The sequence below is a fragment of the Saccharomycopsis crataegensis genome (genome assembly GCF_037102585.1).
Source record: "Saccharomycopsis crataegensis DNA, jcf7180000000084, whole genome shotgun sequence".
Lineage (NCBI taxonomy): Eukaryota > Fungi > Ascomycota > Saccharomycetes > Ascoideales > Saccharomycopsidaceae > Saccharomycopsis > Saccharomycopsis crataegensis.
Window position 1 is genome coordinate 689,356 of NW_027043829.1, and position 21,847 is coordinate 711,202.

The following is a 21,847-nucleotide window of genomic DNA, read 5'->3' on the forward strand; positions in this document are numbered from 1 at the left end:
TAGGCCTATCATTCCGTTTTGTCATTTGCAACAACCACAGAAATTTTGGCAAAAAAACATCAACAACAGCAACCACAGCAACTGGACTGAATAAATAAGATATACAATATATCCTCGAGAGAGTGTTCATTGTTCAATGATACAGAGGGTCTTTGTATCATTTCTTTATTTCCTAGCGGCAATAGCTGAAGGACTCTTCGTTGCCGATGATGCGACTGAATTAACATCATTGACAGAAGTTCAGAAAACCCCTGAACAAAATCAACGATCAACAGGAATACCAACACAACATATTAGCCATATCAATTTCTCCGTTGATCAGACTCTTTCAGAATTGGAAAGTTTAGTAGCGTCTACCACCACGTCTGTGGTGGAGCTACCCGAGGAGTTTGATGAAGCAATGGAGATGAATGATTCATATTTGCAAAATCGCCTGGAAGGAGAAGTAACATTAGATACTGATATTTCGAATAATGCTTCTTCTATAAAAAATCATGCCGATATTGGGGAGTTGAATCTCACGGATCCATCTAATAGTTTAGTAGTCAACTTGTCTCGAAATGCGTCGATGATTCTTGATCAAGATATTAAAGATGAAAAAGGGGAAGAAACGGATCTCAGTTCGAACTTTTTATCATTTGAAGAATGGGTCCAAAAGAAAGCTAATGGCGGGCAAGAGAAACGGATGAGTAACCCAAGTATCAAAACTCTTGGTAATTCCCACCGCACCGCGGCTGGTGATCGTGAACTGGAGTACTCCATTGGAGAAGAAAATGAAATCGATTTTGATTTATTTACCCCTAAACAGCTTGCGGACCTATCAAAGGAAAATTACAAAAACCGTTTCAACTTTGCATCATTGGATTGTGCGGCGACTATTGTTAAAACCAACCAGGGAGCCCGGGGAGCCTCTTCTATATTGATGGAGAACAAAGAATCTTACTTATTGAACCAATGCAACGTCAATGAAAATTTCATAATTATTGAACTATGTGAGGACATTTTAATTGATACAATTACCATGGGTAACTATGAGTTTTTCAGTTCCATTTTCAAGACTTTGGAGTTTTATGTGTCAGATAGATATCCGGTATCTCTATCGGAATGGAAGCTGTTGGGACGTTTTGACGCCAAAAACATTAGAGACATCCAATCTTTTTCCATTGAAAACCCGTTGATTTGGGCTAGATATCTCAAGATCGAAATCAAATCGCATTATGGTAATGAATTTTATTGTCCGGTTTCCATCGTGAGAGTCCATGGGAGAACCATGATGGAAGAATATAAGTTGAAAGAATCGGGGGAAAAAAATGAGGCCAAAAAACAAATATTAAATAAAGACAACGAAGGATCAGAGTCTATGGGAGTGGATAATAACAACATTCAACAACGCATGGACCTGGCAGCGAATGACAAACTTGATGATTTACAGTCTGGCTCTGGTCAACAATATCGAGACGCTGGCGAAACGATAAGAAAGAAAGATACCTCGGCCTTCTCCACAAATATCCCTAAAGATGATAACTCAACTCAATGTACTGAAAATAAAATGTACAATGGGTTTGAGAAATTTTTGGCAGAATTGAAACGTAATGAATCTTGTGAACCAGCAGACTTATTAGAAAGTTCAACCGCAGCAAATAAAGCGGCAGTGATGGCACTTAAACTAGCTAACAGTAGTAATAGCGGCACTTTTAGACCATCCACCAGTGTCAAGAGATCAGAACCGCTGTCCCAAGAATCCATCTACAAAAACATCATGAATCGTCTTTCGTTACTTGAATCTAACGCCAGTTTGTCGTTGTTGTATATTGAAGAACAAAGCAAGTTGCTAGGTGAAGCATTTTCAAAACTTGAAAAGAAACAATCTTCAAGATTTAATATGTTGGTGTACGCCATTAATGAGACGTTCCAAAGTCAAATGAATGATTTTAAAACCACTTTCCAGATATTCAAAAAAGAATCAACCCTGCTACTATCGGAGCAAGAAGCAACTAACCAAATGACATATCAGAAAATTGACAGAAATTTCAGCATCATGAGCAATGAGCTCCAATTCCAAAAAAGGATTGTTATTTTATTATTCGTTATCGTTGTTTGTTTGTTAATTTATATCATCTTAACCCGTGACACTTTTATTGAAGGTGAGTATCTTGACGAAGTCTTAGACAAGGAGGTCGCTAGGTACAGATACTTGAATAATGATGACAGCGCTATTAGTATCAATGACGATAGTTCGTTAATGAAGAATGATGGTGCCAATCCTGGCCTGCCAAATGTCAATGATTCGCCGATATTTTTGAGTAGTCCACAATTCACTAGCTTTGTATCGACACAAACCCTTCCGACGATGCGGAAAGTGAAAAGCAATGATGAATACTCACCAGTTACTTCAACGCCAACTCACAGTCCCCTGTTCAAGCGTCGTTTGAAGTTGAAAATCACTAATAAGTTAGGAACGTCTGCCTCTTCGACAATTTTGCTTGATGACGGATACGGTCACCGGAAAACCTCTAGCAGTAGCAGTATTCTCAGTGGGTTGATGGACTCTGTCAACTACTCCGGCAATAATGAAAACCACCAGATATCACAGACGGGTGAATCCAAGAGTCTCTCAAATTTACGAACCCAGGTCCATCAATACAATAGTGATACTAATGATGGCAAAGCAAGACCACTAACTCCTGATGCTAGTGATACTGAGCGGTAGCTAGGGACATGTGTATCCACACATTATAGTATTGAAATTGCTATTATTATTTTTTCTGCTTATTATCTGGACTTGTTTATTATACCTTATTGCTATGCAGTACTTCTTTTTTTTTTTTTCGCTATTTTTTTTCGCTCATTTTCATTCATCTAGACTTTTCATTTTATTTGCAATTTTTTTACTTATTTGCTAGAGTGTTTCAAAAGGAATACATAAATGTAAGCTGAGTAGATCATTATTACAGTTGAGTTGAATTTTTGGAAAGTTTCCGTTGGATCATTGACGAGTATAATTAAGATTGAACAAAAACTGCAAATAATTACTAAATAAATCAAAATAAGGTATATAACACTGTATCCAATATTGGATGAAAAAAACATGCAAAGCAAAAATGGAACCAAAAACGTTAGGCAAATGACAGGAATGAAATACAGGAATGCTAGTGTGGGAGGGAAAAAAGGAAAATAAAGCAAGATGGTCAGCAAGACAAAAAAAAAAAGTTTGAAATACATAAAGCCATGTCATAAAAAGAGATTTTATCATACCAAATTTCGATGGCCTGCCTCAAACATTACTTTGGGCGTGGGACATGAAACCGTTTCCTGAATATAAGGCGACTCTTTGAAGTTGTCTAGCCTGATCTTCGGTCAAGATATGTAAACCATCATCTCCCAAAGAATATTTGAGAGAGTTATTTCTATGATGCACTGGCTCGTCGATTGGTGGCGGCAATTGCTGGTTTTCTATTTTAGATGTAGTTGAAGTTGGAATTAGGGTGGCAGGATCCGAATGCCTTTTGGCATAGAAACCAGGGTTTTTTTCTGTCGTGAAGCCGGCATCAGGAACCATTGATTGGTGAGATGGGTAGTAAGGGTTTCCCAGGTCTTGTTCTTCTTCTGGGGCTGGGGCTGGCAAAGTACGGGCCAATTCAAGTCTGGAAATGTAATAAACGGTGATAAATTGGATCAAGTTGATGAGCCACAAAATCGCCCCGACACAAATCAACGCGGTTTCGGCGCGTCTGAGCTTGCACTGTTCACCTTCACCTTCCTCACAAGGAGTTGGCAATAACACCCCAATCGCCACCCCCATGGCGGATAAACTAAGTCCCAGACCGGTCAAACAATAAAAGATCCCGTTATTATGCTCGAAATTCATGATTCTGAATAAGAACAACACGGAAATCCCGAGCAAGATCCCAGAAGACGCGATCAAGAACCCCCAAACGCTGCTTTTGACACTGGAGGTATCGTTATTAATGGAATTGCTACAAAGCACAATGGTGGCTACCGCAAACACAATTTCGAACAAATGCATGAGAGTATTGACAGAAAATGCCGTTGGACCAATACCAAAGATTTCTTGGATCGGCACTGGGGTGATAAAAAGTGGACGAGTCAACACTTGAGAATACAACTGTTCTTCAAAATAACGACGAGAATTGGTACTGCGGACATCTTCTCTGATGTTCATATTTTGAGGATCTTCATAATTCAATTTAGCAGTGGCGATCCTGGATCTAACAGTGTTGGATCTCATGATATCATTGGATGGTAGAAGCTGGGGGTGATGATGATAGCTACTGTTTATTTGTTGGTGGGTTGGCGACATCATTTGAGCTTGGGGAATTGTAGCCTCGGAGGGATATACATTATACGGGTCCACAGGTTTTGGGGTTGGGGTTTTCGCAGTGTTTTGTACCGGACTACTATATGCTGCTTTATTGATATGTTGGGTTGCAAGCTGGGAAGCATCGTTGATGTTATCAATGGCGGTGCTATAGCTGTTAACCCCAATCGTTGGCGGAGGCAAAGTAGAGTATGGAGCAGAACTTGAGTTTGCAAAGTTATTATTGATGGGAATTGGGTCATGGGAATGACTGGCTCTTTTCTTAGGAGACCCAGATGGGGAGTTCAATAGGGAAAAGATATTCTCATTCATGATGGCACTATCTTATGGTTTTTTGTTTGTTTGTTTTTTTGCTTGGAATTTTATTATTTGGATACTCTAAACAGAATATGATACCAAGTAGATTTTTATCCCAGTTTAAGACACCTGAAAAGAGAGCACAAAAACAAAGTATTGGTTGTAGAAACAGTATTTAGATGAGGATTTGTGCCAGCCTTTATAATTATCAGACATGTTGAACTTAGACGGGTCTGAGCGATATGCATCAGTGAGCTGCTTCGTGCATCGCTACACTATTGGCTCTGAGCGTCCACCCACGATAAAATTGGGCTCCTTTTTTTTTTTTTGTTGTTGTTGTTGTTGCTTTTACTTATCCTGTTCCAGTTCCAAAACAGCTGTTACTAATTGGAATTTATATCCTTAATAATCATTATATTCGTGTCGAAAGAACTGTATTTAAAGTGGAGAATTCTTTCGTCTACAAATACATGCATGATATTTTCAGTGAGCGAGTTTAGAAAGAGATAGAGAAAAAGAAAAAAAAACAAACAGGGTAAAGACAAAAAAATACAATAGATGGTCAGTTGGTCAATTCTGTAACCACCATTAAGCAAGGGGAAAAGAAACTCCACTCAGTCAATTGGACGACCCGTCTGACTTTTTGTCTCTCTTCGTCTTGCGGCACGCGTCCTTCCTGCATTATTATGCACGTATCATAGAGCAGAAAAAAAGAATCCACGTGACAATCGAGATTTTTTGGAAATCTTCAAAATTTTCAACGCTTTGTTGAATCAAAAAAATGCCAATGAAGGAGGGACAGTAAATATACCTATTTTATACATATCCCCGATAGAAATGTTGAGACACGCCCTTCTCAGAAGCAGCCAGGGTGTTGCCAGACTCCAGGCCCCTGTTGTATCTGGGGCTTCTCTTTTCCATACCTCCTCGGCCACCTATTCGGCCCCAATGCCAAAGTTTGGTCTTGCCAGACGTAAAACCCCTAAAGGTCAAAAGGGTCAAAAGAAATCAAAGGTTTCTAAAGGTACTCCAGGTAACAACGATTCATTCATGGAATATGTGCGTGATAAATCGATTTCTTTAAAAGCCCCAAGCTTGGCCAGTGATTTGGAAAACATTGAAGAAATTGTGCAAGCTAGATTGACTGCCGATAACAAGCTAGAGAATAAGGATACCCTTCCTCAATTGACCAAATACAGCGACGATTCATTGAAACGTCTCCATCACATTGGTGCTTTTCAAAAGGCTCAATACCACGAATTGTTCCGTGAAAAAGTGTCATTATTACGTCAAGAAACATTGAAAATTTGCAATAAATTGACCGAAAGCGCTTCAAAATCCCCAAAGATTGTCATCACTGGGGAATCCGGTATTGGTAAATCTACGGCTTTGGCCCAAGTCCAAAGTTACCTTATGTCTAAGGACTCTATTATTTTCCATTTACCAAATGTTAAAACAATAGTTGATGGTACTTATGAATTCAATTTGAACTCCAGCACAAACCTCTATGATCAACCAGGATTAATCAAAAAGGTTTTTATCAAACTTTCCAAGTCAAACAAAGAATTATTGTCGAGTATCAAGCTCTCTGACAACTATACTTACGGTACCGCCCGTTTCTCCCCAGAAAATCATTCTTTGCATGATTTGGTTATGTTACCTGCTAAAGTGCCCAAGAATTTGTATTCTTCTGTGTTCAATGATGTTGTCAAGGAATTACAGAAACAAGATAAATACAGTGTTTACCTTACCATTGATGAGTTCAACAGTCTTGTGGAACACTCAGGCTCTGCTTACCGTGATATTGACTACAATGTCATTGGTATTGATAAGTTATCGATGGTGAAATTTGCTCTTGATTGGATCAAGGGTGCCATTGCTTTCCCTCGTGGTGGGGTGGTATTGGCCAACAGCAGCAACTATCAAGAATCTTCTACTTTTAAATTTGCCGTTGGTATGGAACCATTGAATCCTTTCGATGAAACATTGGATAAATCTCTTGTCTCATATTTGAAGGATGTTGAGGTTGTGAAATTAGAAAAGTTGTCCCGTGAAGAAATTGGCGAATTGACCCAATGGCAATTGAACAATGGTTTGATCATTTCCCAAGATATCTCCATGTCAGAAGATGGGGAAGTCGATGTCCAAAAATTGGTCAATGAAAAGTACTTCTTGAGTAGTAATGGGAACCCAAGGGAATTTATCAAGTCTTGTAACTTATTATACTATTAATTTTTTGCTCATTATGGTGTCTTATAGATTCTTTCTCAACCATGTATATATATATATAAAATTCTCAATAATCATTATTTCATTTCTTGGAAGAAATTTAGCGTTCAGTAAGATCTTTAATTTTTTCTGTTCAAGCACAAAACAAAAACTCTCATTTTATTCTAAAGATATCAAATTATCATTAAAATTCATTTTTGATAATAAAAAAAAAAAAAATGCCAAGCACATATATGTTTATTTAGCCATGCTAAGAAAATCTATAATATACAAAATGAAAATAAAAGAGTAGAACAAAAAAAAAATCATTGCTACTAGTCACTTCAAGTCCAATAAAATACCCCTACCCCTCTTTCTTAGAGAATAAATCTCGACACAAATACAATCACATTTATAACATCTTGGTAAATCACTCAAATGATTAAATCGATAAAAAAAAACCAAGTGACATAAACTTGGTGCTTCCGAGGACCGGGACTCTTCTGAAAATCGTCAAAATACACAACATATCTATCTTTCTCTCTTTCTTTTTTTTTTTTTTTTTCCTCATCCTTAGGTGAAAAGAGTATCTTCATCACGCAAATATTCACCAATATCGGCCTGTCTGAACGCTACTATTCCTGTTGGATCCAAATTCTTGGTTTCTACTGTACTTTTGGAGCTGATACCAAATCCCAAAGGATTATCATTCATAGAATAAACCACGCACCCGGCATGTTCAGGAATATCGTCACTCATTTTCCCGACGTGGGCTTTCAAGACATGGTTACCGTATAAGAAAGGCATTTCACCGTTAGGTTTAATCCAAATTTTGTAACGTGCATGTTGTGCAAGATGATCCAATGCGGTGATGTGAAGTCTGAATTTTCCCAGCTTGGTGAATTTCCCAAAACAAGTTCCCAAGGACATGAGGTTAGATCTTTGGACAGAAATGGCCAAGTTGGCTATTTTTTCAGAAACATAATAAACACGATCTTTTTGAAGTCTAAACACATGAGGGTTTTCTTTATTGTCGATAAGGTAAACAATGTTACGGCCGATATAATTGGCAAGTTTTTCAAACACCACTTTGGTTTCTTCCTCTGTCAATTGTCTCATGGTTTATTATTATTATTATTGGTATTAATGCGAGTAGAAATGGAATTCAATACAATAGCTCATCTGTCTCTAAAAATTTTTCAGACTGATTAGTGAGGAAAAAAAAAAAAAAATTGAGAATGGCGATGAGGATTACCCTGTGGTTGGATGTTATTACTAGACGCACATTGATATATGTTGTTACATAAGAAAGGACCTAGCTGACACAGGCAAACCGGTGATAGTTATTTGACAGGGATTTCATACAACAAAAGGACATGCCACTTGTGTTGGTACAAATAATAGGTTGTAGAGTAATAATTGAAGAAAATCGACGTTTTTAATATTGGGAAGAGTGAATGTTTGAACCAACAAGTTAAGGACTTCGGAGGGCAAAGTTCAGATCGGATCGAAGATTATTTCATAAAATGGTGGTAATCAATAGTTCAATGAATTTATTTCCAGAATACAATCAATAGGTTTTCCCGTGGATTTATCATACGGTATTTCCAATACAATCTTCTTCCTGGTAATGGTGTAAACCACGTTTATCACTACCATAAAAAGAAAAGAAAAATGGTGCGCAAAAATATTAGTGCAATTTGTAATTTGCTATCAAATGTTTGAAACACAGAGAAAACGCAGTAGAGTTGGGTTGAGTGAGTTAAAAAAAAGGATTGTGTGATTACGGCAGTTTAACTTTCTTTTCTTTTTTTTTTATTTGTTGTGATTACTATTGTCTCTAATTTTTATTTTGTGAAGTGAGAGGGAATTGGTAGGGGGGAGGGGATACTAATTGTTGCTAATCTAGAAACTTGTTGTAAATCCCAAAACCAAAACCAGTTTGAGAAAACAATACACTACGTAAGCTAACTGGTGTGAGGAGAAGAAGAGGCCAAGCATGCTATTATTACCAATGGGGATACAAACAAGTGGACGGGATAAGAGTACGCCGATGATTAGTGATTCCAAGCTAAAAGGGATGTTAAATTACCAATCACAAATGTATGTTTAGAACATGTTACACTCTGTACTAATACCAATTTGTGTTTCAATCCAGTGCCGACCGGTAGTTTTGGGTGGCCTTCAAGGAAATTATAATTATTACACATGGCAAACTACTTAAATCACACACACACAAAAAAAAAGGTAGCAAAAGAAAGGCTACCCACAGGATCTTGAGACAATAGGTATGCGATCATTTTACAGATGAAATAAGTATATTCACTTTTTGTTTTTGAGTTGGGCAGCAGAGAGTGTGCGCATTTCGTATTAACATTTTGTTGGCAGCAGTTTTCTGATTGGACGAGAATCATCAACGGCATATGGGGACTCTGGGCTACCTGATTTCCGTGGGTGTGTGCCGCTACAACACCATTTTCTTGCTTTCAGCACAAAATCCGCCTTGTTTAGGAAAAAGAAAAGACAGCATATACCCCCCTTTCACCATACTCTGCTTTTTTCTTTTTTTTTTGCTCGCACACCCACCGCGACTGCCCTCGGAAATCATCGCTAGCACGTGCATGGAATTTTTCAAATTTTTTTTTTTTTTTTTTTGCTTCGTTCTTTCACTATTGTTTGTTTGGTTGAACGTCCGTAAAGCAGCTTTTATATAATAATTATAATACATAGGTAGTAAGGCAATGATTACACTAATACCCGCAAGGTTGGGAGGTGTGATACCTTCGACTCATCTAAAATCATTGACCATCAAATATCACAACATCAGTTGTCGTTATCAATCATCATCATCATCATCATCATCATCATCTAAAAAATCATCATCACAATCAAGATGGTTAGCGCGTTCTCGTAATGACTTTTACACCAGAAAGGCCAAAGAAATGAACATGAGATCAAGAGCGGGGTTCAAACTACAAGAAATAAACTCGAAATTCCACCTCTTCAACAAGTCCAAAGTTCAGAACATTGTTGATTTGGGATTTGCTCCTGGCGCATGGAGTCAAGTGGCTGCCAGCTTGTCCCACACCAATTCCAAGATATTGGGGGTGGATATCTTGCCGTGTAAGCCACCAAAAGGAGTATCGTCTATCCAAGCCAATATTTTATCAAAAAGAACCCATCAAACAATTTATGAGTATTTTGTGAACAACGATAAAGTGATGATGAATTTGAAGAAGCGCCATGCGACAAATGACCAAGAAAGTACCGATGCGGTAACAGATAAATTGGTCTCTTTAGGCGAAGATTTGCCGACCAAGACCATCATCGACAAGAAAGATTCCCGGCAGGTTGTTGACCTTGTTATTAGTGATATGTATGACCCTTTACCCCAAGTTACTGGATTTTGGAATAACACCACTAACACCGCGTATTACAGGATGGCCAACACTTCGGGGTTGAAGGCAAAGGACCATGGGGCAAGCATGGACTTGTGCGAAGCTGGGTTGATATTGTGTCTAGAGCTATTAAAAGATGGGGGAGCGTATGTCTGTAAGTTTTACAGCGGAGGGGAAGATGTGGTGCTTGAGCACCGGCTTCGTAAACTGTTTGATTCAGTGACAAGGTTCAAGCCCCCGGCGCTGCGCTCAGAATCACGCGAAGACTACTTTGTGTGTCGCGGTCGGAAACCGGGGGTGACCCCGAGGGGAGTTTTTGTGTAGCCGGTGGAGATGGGTAACATTGTGTGTATGGTACGTAATTGGGGGCAACAAAAGATTTTTTTTTTTTTTTTTCTTTTCTTATTATTGTTATTATGATGGAGACAAAGTTTAATATGCACCGTTCTTTATGTATGTAATTAGTTCCCAACCCAACCCAGCCCAGCCCACATTTAGTCCATGTGATGCTATAATTAGAGAGTGTTACATTATATTATATCCAGCAATAATGAATGCTGTAGTAGTGTCCTATCTGTTGGATAATATGTTGTGTGTTATTTCAGAGGTTATAATAGAAATAAAAATTAAAATATAGCACATGTACCACCGTGGAGCGTTATTATTGTAGCGACAATCGCAAAAGCACATACATTACACAAAACAAATTAGGTCCAAATAGCGAGACAAAAAAAAAAAAAATTAAGCTCCGATTTTTTTAATATACCACATAAGCAGACAGGCATGTAATTTTTGCTACCTTATTATGAAGCTTGTTTTGCCCACTAGACCCATACCGCCCGCTTAATACACACATATATAATAAATAAGATGGGATACCTTATATAATATTTACTTACACATATAAATAAATATATATATATGTATATAGTCATCTGTCCATCCCCTGGTGTTATTTTATCCTTCCCAAATAATTATTTATTTGTTCATCCTCCCATATCTTATTTCTATATTAAAACCTGCCTCACACATATAATCTCCCACACATATAATCTCCCACACATATAATCTCCCACACATATAATCTCCCACACATCCAATAGACAGTCATCTTCACGCCCACACAAATACAAACACAATATCAAAATGGACCTCCAATATCTACTCGCCAAGTACCCTTTACGGAACCAGGTAAAAGGCTACTACCTATCATTATTCTTACTATCTAACAGTGAAAAATTGGCCGCCAAACGTTCCCTCACATTGGCCAGAGACTCAAGGACAAATATCAAGTATGACATTAAAGTAATCAAGAAACTATCATCAAGAATCAACAATATCTTGTACCAAACCAATCTTTCCAACTTAGTGATTGTTAATGCCCTCAAATATTTTGACCAAATCATCAAATCACCAACCCAGCATTCATCGCTAACGATATACTATAAGAACCATCAAGACAACGTTCTCATACTCTTCATTGCCTGTTTAATGGTATCCAACAAAACTTATGACGACTCATCATTTGTTAACAAAACGTGGGCCTCAGTAGCGAAGTTCCCATTAAAGAAGTTGAACCATTTGGAACTGGAGACTTTGTCGCTATTAAAGTTCAAAGTGTTTGAATTCCATGTCGATGATTTCTACCCATGGATGAAATGGTGTGTCGACCAGATCCCGAGCCTTGAAGCATTGCTTGAAATGGCTTCCCATAACGTCAATCCTTTGATGAACACCACCCCAAGTGTCAAACCAATTCAAGTGATGAGAAGAAGTTCAGGAAGATTCAATTCAAAGAGAGCATGCCTTCCAGCCATTATTAACAATCAACACGGCCGTACCTACAACAACATTCTTACTCCTTCAATTACTCCTGAAAGAATTGCTTATCATAAACCACCTTATCAGCAGCAGCAGCAACAACAACAACAACAACAACAAGTTAATTCATGTCCCCCAAAGCAATTCAACCAATCATTACCTCAAGTTGTTGATTATTCAATGACTGTTCAACCACAACAACAGCAACAACAACAACAAGCCCATTCTTCGGTTTTTACTTCTCCTTCATTTTACAAGTCGTCTGGGAATTCAATTTTATTGCCAAACTTGAATATCTACACCCCTCCAATGACAAACTCCAACGATTTGTATTATGCGAAACAATTGATGAATCAACAACCGCCATCCAACATCAATCCACAGAGTTTTGACATTAGAAATGATGAGATTGATATCTCATCATACCCAACCCCACAATTCTCATTGCAACAATATTGTCCGGCTGCTAATCCTTCGGTAACTTTACTTCCTCAAGTCAACCCAAGTTATGAAACGGTGTATTATCCTACGGTTGCACAAAAACCATATCCTCAACTACAGTTCCAACAGCAACAATTTTCTAATCAATTCAACAATCCACTGATGGTTAGAAATAGAGTGCCTTATTAATCTTTGGTGAAAGCTGTTTTACTGTCTTTTCAACTCGCATTTCCATCTCTCTCTTATTCTGCTACACTTTTAATGACCTAAAAATCTTTGATGACTTTTTCTCGCTTTTTGTTTTTGTTCTTTTTTTCATTTTGTTTTTTTGCTTAGCTTTGGTGGTACCTCTTCATTATACACATTATACACATTACATCCAACTTCTGATATATATATATATGTATATATATTATATCTCTCTTACATTGTTATCATTTATTCACCCATGTTTTGTATCTTATTATTATTATTATTATTATTATTATTATTATTATTATTTCTTTTTATCGGCATAGTTCTTCCCATTTTATCATTTGGTTTATTTGGCTTATTTGGTTTTTGCATATGTAATTTTCTCTAATTGCAGGTTAAAGTTTTGTTGGAAGTCTACTTGATCCAATGTAGTTAGTGTGTGTAATTTCTGCTTCTGTTTTGGGATGTTTGTGTGTGTCCAAGGATTCGTAGTAATCTTCCCCGCGAATTCCATCGTACTGCAACAGGCGCTGAGATATTCGTGACTTGTTATGATACGATAGAGTGTTTTAGTGTCTATTATCAATGTTGTTATTGGGGTTATTGTGAGTTGCTATTTATTTATTCTCCCAATAAGCCGCATGTCGCGTTGCTTGCAAATCAGAATAAATATGTTGCGACACTGGGTGGTATGGTAGGTTTGGGCTTAGTTAGGACCATCCTCGCAGACTGGTTGTCACAAAGTAATAAACATTTTTTGTCGTACTAATAATGTGGGTGGGGCCGTTCCTTCCCTGTTGGAGCAGCTCGGCCCTGTGGCAATAAAAATATATGCGCAATAGGCCTCAGGCACTGGCGAAACATGATGATATCGAGTGAGTGTGTGGCCTATTATTCATTTATTAATTCATCGATCGTACATCATGCCGTTATGGAATTATAATTATTATTATTAATAAATGCCCAGCAGGAGGTATCTGCTGCAGACTATTAGAATAGGAAGAATGCCGGCCTTTTTTTTTTTTTTTTTTTACGAACACGGATTAGCCGATCTATTTATTAATATATTACTGTGGGAATATTTCTCTTTAGGGGAGGAGACAAGACAGACATGAAATTCGCGTGTCGCGTGTTGCTCGAACTTCTCGCATTCTAATAATTGGCGTAGTGGTGGTAGTAGTAGTAGTACTAATAATAATAATCATAATAAAGTCTGTTAGCGCCCTAGCGATTGTTTGACCGCCGCCAGAAAAAGTTCTTGGAAATAAAATTACTGCAAACGGAATCCATCCCATTCTCCCATCCCGCCCCGTCCCGTCCTCCCCGGTCAATGCGGAGACAAAATTTGTCTCCCAGGATTCTTCCTTTACAGTTGTGTGTATGTATACCTATATATAAATATCATTGGATGTGTTGCTACAGTTGATAGATAGATAGATAGATAAATAGATAGATAGATAGATGGATAGATACAGAGAGACTACCGGTTCCACCACCACTAGAACCTTCTGAAACTCATCACAGCGCCAATCTAATGCGTAATGGATCTAGTGGTATGTGTGCCTTTGTTAATACCAGTAACGGTTGGCCAAACGATGTAAAAGAAAAAAAAAAAATAAGCCATATCGCATGTGGAAATAAAGAATTTCATGTTCCTCAGTAGTTTGTTTCTTTTCAAGTAGCTTCGGATTATCGTGACTAGCGATTGTACAAAATTTCGCTATCCGTCCCATCCCAGTCCTCCCTCCCTCCCATTTGTATAGACATTTTTTCGAAGACTTGTTCGGAACTCATCCCATTTCCTATCCTTAAATTTTAGCGGATTAAAAATAAAAAAATACTTACAAAAAAAAAAAGCCTGCTTAATTTTCATCGGCAGCGAGGAAGATTTCCGCTTTCTGGAACAATACGAGCAAAAAAAAAAAAAAGAAATGTGGTCGGTACTGAAATTAATCCGGCCCAGATAGCTCTTTGTGCCATCTAGATTAGCATTTCTCACTAATCATCCATCAGAAACACTCCCCAATTCTGTTTCACTTGTTTCAATTCCTTTCGTAAGACATTGATTGATCCACTAGTTTACGCCACTTTTCTTACTGCATCTCGGGAACTGGTTAAATAATCATCCTTAACTCTAAATCATTTTGGTTATTATTTCAAAATCCACCGATTCAATAGTTAATCAATGGCATCAGAAATTACAACCCACCAATAATAGAAGAAGAAGAAGAAGAAGAAGAAGAAGAACATCAATTACAAGAAAAAAAAAGAAAATTTTTTTAAAAGAAAAACTGTCTTTCTTATTAAAATATGATGATAACTATGAAAAGAAATCTCAGAAAATATACCAAAGAGAAAAATTACTACAGAATAATCTCAGAAAATATACCAAGAAGAAAAACTAGTTCAGTAAAATAAAAATGAGAAAAAAAAAAAAAAATAGTGAAATTTGTAAAAAGTTTTTCGATATCGATTACCTTCTATCACTTATACCAATGCAAGGATCCAAGCAGCCAACAACCCAAGACCCAATGAAGCAGTATCAGCAATCATGGAGGTACCTACGCCAAAACTATCAATTGTTGGAACGGTTGAAGTAGATGTGGCGGTAGGTTTTATTGTTATTGTTGAGTCAGTTGGTTCGGTAGTTGGTACAGTTGTTGGAGAGCTTGATGGTCCAGTAGGAGGTTCTGTAGATGGTTTAGCAGAAGGCTCACTTGTTGGCCCAGTAGTTGGCCAAGTAATTGACTCAGTTGAAGGATCGGTATTTGGCTCAATTTTCGGAGAACTTGATGGTCCATTTGTTGTAAAGCTTGATGGTCCATTTGTTGTAAAGCTTGATGTTTCGGTAGAACATCCAATGGAGCATCTGACAGAACGCCCATTTGATGGCTCGGCTTTTGGCGAAGTTTTCGATTCTGTAGAAATACCAGCTGTCGACAAAGTTGATGGTTTCATGAAAGGTCCACTAGTTGACTCAGTTAATGGTTCCGTAGAAGGTCTGATTGTTGGCCAAGTAGTTGTATCTGTGGAAAAAGGTACAGTGGAAGGCCAAATTGTCGTAGAAAGCGACGTAGAATTAGATAGAGGAGTGGGGGAAATCGATATTGATGACGAGGTTGAGTTGAAAGACAGTGTTGGTGTAATAGTACTAAAGGTTGTCGATGAATTGGATGAAGGCGTCGGAATAATTGTTGTAGATGACGAAGTTGAGCTGGATGAAGAAGTTTGTATAGCTGTACTAGTAGTGGAGGTGTTTTTGGATGAGCTAGTTGGAGTAACTGTGGTGATGGTGGAAGTTGAAGAACTGGTAGTGGTAGGTAAAGTACATGATGAGGTAGCTTCCCCATGGTAAAATTTCATAGAGTCCTCACTGTCACCCATATAGCAAAACGGAATGATGCTGTCTTTAACTCTAATACGTTTAAGGATAACTGGAGCTGAATTATTTGGAAGTTGTCCATTCACACAAATTTTATTATCGGGGTCGACTTCAGTACAGTTATAGCTCCAAAAATTTGGAAGACCCGCAATTAATGTTAGGTGAGGATCTCCAGAAGAACATTCATAGAAATTTGCGGTATTTTTGTAAATGGATTGTCCATTTACCACAAACTCAAGCAGATTACTGGTTTGAATAGTTTGTACTTGTAGCGCACTAAAGCCATAAGGAAGCAGCATTGCCGTCGAAGGAATGTCAAGGGCAGTGAGAAATCCAGTTTCTGGATCTGCTATTGCGCCAGAGAAAGTGACACCACCTTTAACCACCGTAAACTGAGGCACCACAACAAAATTCCAAATGTGCTGTTGATCGAAATCTGGACATTCCATACGAACCATCAATTGCGCATAATTATTAAAGTATTCGAAATCGAATATGGTCGTTCCATGTAAAACTGGGAAGGAACTATTAAGGTATCTTTGAGCATTTTCGTCTTGATCAAATACAAAATCTGCACCGTCGTTTGTCAACGTAGGTAATGGCGCACCGAAATAATCATTCCAGAAATCCATAACATCAGGAACTTGGCCAGTGGTGAATTTGAAATCCAATTCATCAACACCATTCACACCATTTTGTAAGTATATATTATTCTCGGCACTAACAATAGTGTAGAATAAGCCGATGAATGAGAAAAGATTCAATATCAGCATTTTTTGTAGCATAATTATGAAACTAGCTCACAAATAAATAAATAAGGCGGTGGGCTATATATATTCATGATGAAAAGGTTCTTGAAACTACTATAGCCAAACCACTGACTTTTAAATATTTTCTTTTTTTTGTTTTTGTTTTTTAACCAGCCATAAACTGTCTGTTTTGAATACTGTCAAGCCAAGCCATTTGTACAGTGCGCATTCTCATAACATTTTTTTTTTTTTTTCATTTTTTAGTTTTTAGAATTAGTCTTGCAATAGAGAATCTTAGAAGGTAGTCCATTAACTGATTTTTTTATGTTTTCCTTGTAAAGATGATATAATATTACTATATTCCACATATTTCTTATAGCACGACAATCAATGGAGCTGTTAAAAACAATATTGGGAATGTTATTATTGTGCCACTTTTTTCGGTAAAGATTATATATATGCATGCTCGGCGGGGATGAAATGCGTGCCAAATATATTTATATATGTACATAAAGCAAATAAGTCATAACAACAACGCCCAAGGCGTCCGGAACTATGTTATTTTCAGAACTTCATACTTTATACTTTATACAGTATTTTTTTTTACTAACCACAATAAAACAGTCAGTAGTTCTAACTATAATATAAGTCTCTCTACAATCCTTTGATTAATATGAGAACTCACTTATATAAATATTACATGGAGTCTATGCATGTTAACACATCTGAAAAGCTTGGGTCTCAATTCAATAATTTTCCTTCCCTTGTATAAAAATTTGAAGGAACATCTGAAACTGCCAAAACATTCCAATTATTTTAGAAATACAGTGATTAGCATATATCAAAGCTTGTTAAAGTCTCTTTCAAATCGAAGGGATGAATAAATATTAGCAGATTTTGTGTTTCAAGCTACGAGTAAAATCGTAGAGTAAAATCGACTGCTTTTTCTTCACATTCTTTTTTGAGTAATCTTTTTTTTTAATGTAAAACATTTCTCATTAGAATGATTTCTTTTGTTACAATGTGTACAATACATTTTCCTACATGACGATTTGTTGTTCCTAAATCCCTTGTTGTTCTTCCACCTTTTGTTGTTATTGGTTTTATGCTTGTATTGTTCATCATTATCGTCCTCGGTGGTCACATTGTTAATTATTTGTTCTGGAGCATACGGAAGTTCCTCACCAGGGTGTTAATCTTCCCATTTATGACCAAATTCTATCAATTCATTGATCGTTTTTGCCTTCAGAAGTTTCTCCTCAGGAAACCTAAACATCTCTTCATCTTGTTGCTTTTTGATAATGGGATTGTGTGATTCAACCAAGTAATACAATTATTTGTTTTTCAAGAACTTAATCAAGTTATAATAAATTTAAAATTCGAAACAGAGAATATTCCTTGACGTAACAAGTGTAGGCATTCTCTCTAAATACTTGTCTTGGAGAATCTTATCTCTATGACCACTCCTACTTTCACTTGCGGCATCTGCGCACCATGTCGGGATGTACTGGCTGTACCAGAACTATCCTGTTGTTGAACATCATTAGATGCTGAAGCGGAAGGATTAGATGAAGTATTCATTACAAAATTGGTTTGTTTATTTGCTATTCTACTTCTAGTAGATAGTTTTTTCGGATAAGATCGAGTTATTCTTCCTTTCATGACAAATGAAAGCCTTTTTATATCGAATCTAAACATATTAATATCCATATACATTGGATTGATTAGTGATTGCGACCCACTGGCATTGTATGGGGGGCAATATACAGATTCCACTTGGAGGATCTTAAGATTGATTATACAACAGAATCTCTGGTACCGAATAATTACACGTACATGTTAGATATTAACAATACTTTTTAGTGAAACTAAAGTAGTTAGTAAAATGTTCAGCACCTCCGAACTTTTCACTATTCAGTGCGGGTGCACTTCCATTACGTTCATTCGTTCAGTCATCATTACTGGAGATCACTGCTTCGCATAAAGCGGCCACCTGCTTGTAGGCGACAGAAAAATTAAAAAAAAAAATCCTACGACTTGCATTGTATTAAATTTAATAATTATTGTTCATATTGTATCTTGATTATCTTCTCGAGCGCAAATATTTCTTGAGAGCAAATATTCCTAGAAATCATATTAGATTTACCGGGGAAGAGGGTGTCGTTTATTGGTAGTCCTTGAAAGATTCCCCTTCAGATTTACCCGCCTCCGGGGGGTAGCAGGGGGGCACACGTGCGGTGTTTTGAATTATTCTGACACTTTTCCTTTGTTTATAATATATAAACAACAACAGGCTGTCAAAGATACACTCGAGTTGAACTATTCACAGTAATATCATAGCAGGGAGCTCATCAAATTGATACCTACACGCTAGAGCTCTCAGAAGGGAAAAAGTCACGAAAAAAAAAAAGGAAAAAAAAAAGACTCATCGAGAGAACATTTTACCCCAAAGAGCTTTCTTGGTATAGGAACAACAGGCATATTCTGCATGAGGAAATCTTAAAATAACACCGAAACCAAAAAAATAGGAAGAAAAAATATATTATATATATATTTAATAATATTCCTTCCTTTTATTGATAATATTCATTGATCTTTTTTTTTTTTTTTTTCTTCACCAGGCATGTCCTCTTCCTTGGTCACTCCATCGTTTGGAGGTAGGAAACCTTTGAGTCGAACCATACTTTACTCCTTGCTTTTCATCAACAGCTCGATGTTTATTGCTGCTATTTCTCTTTATTACTTGGCCATAAGAATATCCTCGGTCACTGCATTGCCCATCGTTGTGGGCGACCATGATGGCAATTCTGATTCTTCCCAAGACTTGTTTCCTACAAATATTGGATATTTGGGTCCTACAAGAACCGCTGGAGCCCCGTTTTTGGCACAAACCAACGCTGCTGCCGCGAAAACCGGTACCCCAACCTCGAAGGACTATATCCTTCCTCAACCAATTGAAACGTCGGTACAAAGCTCTGATCATCTGCCTGAAGATCGGAATATCTTTGAATTGTTCGGCACGATCTCCCCATATTATGTCAGCGATGGATGGGGGGTTTATGATTATGCCATGCCAGGTCAATGCAAAATTGATCAAGTCCATGTTTTGAGCAGACATGGCACGAGATACAATACCCGAGACTCGCCATTTGCCAGCGTAATTGGGAACGCCAAACAGTTCAATGCCACGGGAGACTTGGAGTTTTTGAATCAATGGGAATATGACCAAGGAGTGAATATCTTGACCACTCTTGGAAACCAGCAGTTGTTTGACAAAGGAGCCAGAACTTTTTTCAGGTATGGTAGAATGTACGATTGGAACAACATGGATTCCAAAATGGTTGTTAGATCAACTACCCAAGAACGAATGACCATGTCAGCAGAATATTTTCTCATTGGGTTTTTTGGCACCAACTGGCAAAAATATGTTAATTTGGAATTGATTATTGAAGAGGAAGGTTTCAACAACTCTTTGGCAACGTATGAAGCGTGTCCAAACAACAATAAGATCTATGAATTGGGATTGAGCAAGAAAAAAGCTTCTGGTTTCTTGAAAAAATTCCTTGGTAATGCCACCGATAGATTTAATCTGCAACTCGAAGGTTTGTCATTGGAGCCTGAGGATGTTTATTATATGCAGGAATTGTGCACATTTGAAGCGGTTACTTTGGGGTATTCTCAATTTTGCAAATTATTTACCCAAGAAGAATGGGAGGATTACGAATATTACAACAGTTGGGTTTGGTACAATGCTAACTTTTATGGGGCCCAGACTTCAAGAGCTCTTGGTATTAGCTGGGTTGAGGAATTTTATAATAGAATAACCAATACCACCTACGATGCTTCAAAGCAAGCATTACAGAATAGTACCCTCAATAAAGACCCGATATTTTTCCCCTTGGATCAAAAGCTTTATATGGATTTCACTCATGATTCGACCATCACCAATATTTACTCTGCATTGGGATTTGAACAATTCAAGAGTAACTTTAGTGATTCTAGAACTAATCAACCGTTTGATTTGAGTAAAGTGGTTCCATTTGCTTCGCAATCATATTTTGAGATTATTACCTGCGACGACGCTGTACCAAATGATCGATCAAGCGAACAAGTTGAAGGTTCAGGAAGTACGAAATACATCCATGTGATTTTGAATGATCATACCCTTGATTTGCATGAGAATGTTCCGAAATATTGCGAGGCTAGAAGCGATGGGTGGTGTGAATTATCAAGCTTCCTCGAATATATGGCTACACTCTGGGATAGTGCCGAATTTCATAAATCATGTTTTGGAGATATTGATTTGGAGGGTGAAGCTGATGATGGTGTTCCAGTATAACATTGAATGTGCTGTATTTTGCTTTTGTTTTCGTTTTTTTTAATTATTCTCTGTTTTCTTGGTATTCGGTTTGGGTGAACTAGATGGTTATTGGCATTACGCTTGGCTTTGTTATGCTTTTGAATAATTTTTTTTTTTCTTTTTTTTTCTTTTTTTTTTTTTTTTCTCATTGACTCATGATTGAAGAATTTTTTTTTAATTAACCTGCAGTGAAAAAAAATGGCTTTGAACAATCAGAGAAGTTAGAAGCATTTGCCAAAGCGAAGGAAAGGGCGGGACCACACATAATATAAATGGGTGGATGAATCTAATTTTAAAGAATGGGTCGTCATATCTTTGTCATGGGTGTTTGGGTCTCATGATTTTTGGTTTATTGTGTGTTTCATCATTCTGAAAACATCACAGCAGTGCAAATAAAATTAAAAATAAAATTGCGACCGGTGTCCCACGGCAGCAAGGTTGGCCAATCAATTGATGGAACAGGAAAGAAAAAAAGAAGAATGTGTCCCACAACCGACTGGAACAGATTGACAGCACTTGTTCAATTTGTGCATTAGATGGATAAAAATTAGAACTTTTGTTTTGTTTTGTTTTCATAAACATGGGTTAGGAATCAATAGACCTTTACTACGTTGCAAAAGTGATTAAAAAGAAGCTGCGAAAAACATGGAGGTCAAA

General features: G+C 37.4%; 8 protein-coding genes across 8 annotated transcripts; 5 read left to right on the forward strand and 3 right to left on the reverse strand. All coding sequences in view use genetic code 12, as the record gives it.

The window, feature by feature from the left end:
• Nucleotides 1-136: 136 nt before the first annotated feature.
• On the forward strand, nt 137-2,710 carry SLP1 (Slp1p; the record flags this gene model as incomplete). Its single annotated transcript, XM_064996919.1, has 1 exon — nt 137-2,710. The coding sequence occupies one exon, from the start codon at nt 137-139 to the stop codon at nt 2,708-2,710; it is 2,574 nt and encodes an 857-aa protein (XP_064852991.1).
• Nucleotides 2,711-3,274: 564 nt separating this feature from the next.
• On the reverse strand, nt 3,275-4,651 carry DASC09_033210 (MARVEL domain-containing protein; the record flags this gene model as incomplete). The annotated part of the gene is made up of 1 exon (XM_064996920.1): nt 3,275-4,651. One exon carries the CDS (start codon nt 4,649-4,651, stop codon nt 3,275-3,277), a length of 1,377 nt encoding a protein of 458 aa, XP_064852992.1.
• Nucleotides 4,652-5,473: 822 nt separating this feature from the next.
• RSM23 (mitochondrial 37S ribosomal protein mS29 RSM23) lies at nt 5,474-6,868 on the forward strand (the record flags this gene model as incomplete). Its single annotated transcript, XM_064996921.1, has 1 exon — nt 5,474-6,868. One exon carries the CDS (start codon nt 5,474-5,476, stop codon nt 6,866-6,868), a length of 1,395 nt encoding a protein of 464 aa, XP_064852993.1.
• A 549-nt stretch (nt 6,869-7,417) lies between these two features.
• NIP7 (ribosome biosynthesis protein NIP7) lies at nt 7,418-7,963 on the reverse strand (the record flags this gene model as incomplete). The annotated part of the gene is made up of 1 exon (XM_064996922.1): nt 7,418-7,963. The coding sequence occupies one exon, from the start codon at nt 7,961-7,963 to the stop codon at nt 7,418-7,420; it is 546 nt and encodes a 181-aa protein (XP_064852994.1).
• Nucleotides 7,964-9,585: 1,622 nt separating this feature from the next.
• MRM2 (21S rRNA (uridine2791-2'-O) methyltransferase) lies at nt 9,586-10,566 on the forward strand (the record flags this gene model as incomplete). The annotated part of the gene is made up of 1 exon (XM_064996923.1): nt 9,586-10,566. One exon carries the CDS (start codon nt 9,586-9,588, stop codon nt 10,564-10,566), a length of 981 nt encoding a protein of 326 aa, XP_064852995.1.
• An 822-nt stretch (nt 10,567-11,388) lies between these two features.
• DASC09_033250 (cyclin family protein) lies at nt 11,389-12,693 on the forward strand (the record flags this gene model as incomplete). The annotated part of the gene is made up of 1 exon (XM_064996924.1): nt 11,389-12,693. The coding sequence occupies one exon, from the start codon at nt 11,389-11,391 to the stop codon at nt 12,691-12,693; it is 1,305 nt and encodes a 434-aa protein (XP_064852996.1).
• Nucleotides 12,694-15,186: 2,493 nt separating this feature from the next.
• On the reverse strand, nt 15,187-16,854 carry DASC09_033260 (uncharacterized protein; the record flags this gene model as incomplete). The annotated part of the gene is made up of 1 exon (XM_064996925.1): nt 15,187-16,854. The coding sequence occupies one exon, from the start codon at nt 16,852-16,854 to the stop codon at nt 15,187-15,189; it is 1,668 nt and encodes a 555-aa protein (XP_064852997.1).
• Nucleotides 16,855-19,453: 2,599 nt separating this feature from the next.
• DIA3 (putative acid phosphatase DIA3) lies at nt 19,454-21,169 on the forward strand (the record flags this gene model as incomplete). The annotated part of the gene is made up of 1 exon (XM_064996926.1): nt 19,454-21,169. One exon carries the CDS (start codon nt 19,454-19,456, stop codon nt 21,167-21,169), a length of 1,716 nt encoding a protein of 571 aa, XP_064852998.1.
• Nucleotides 21,170-21,847: the final 678 nt, after the last annotated feature.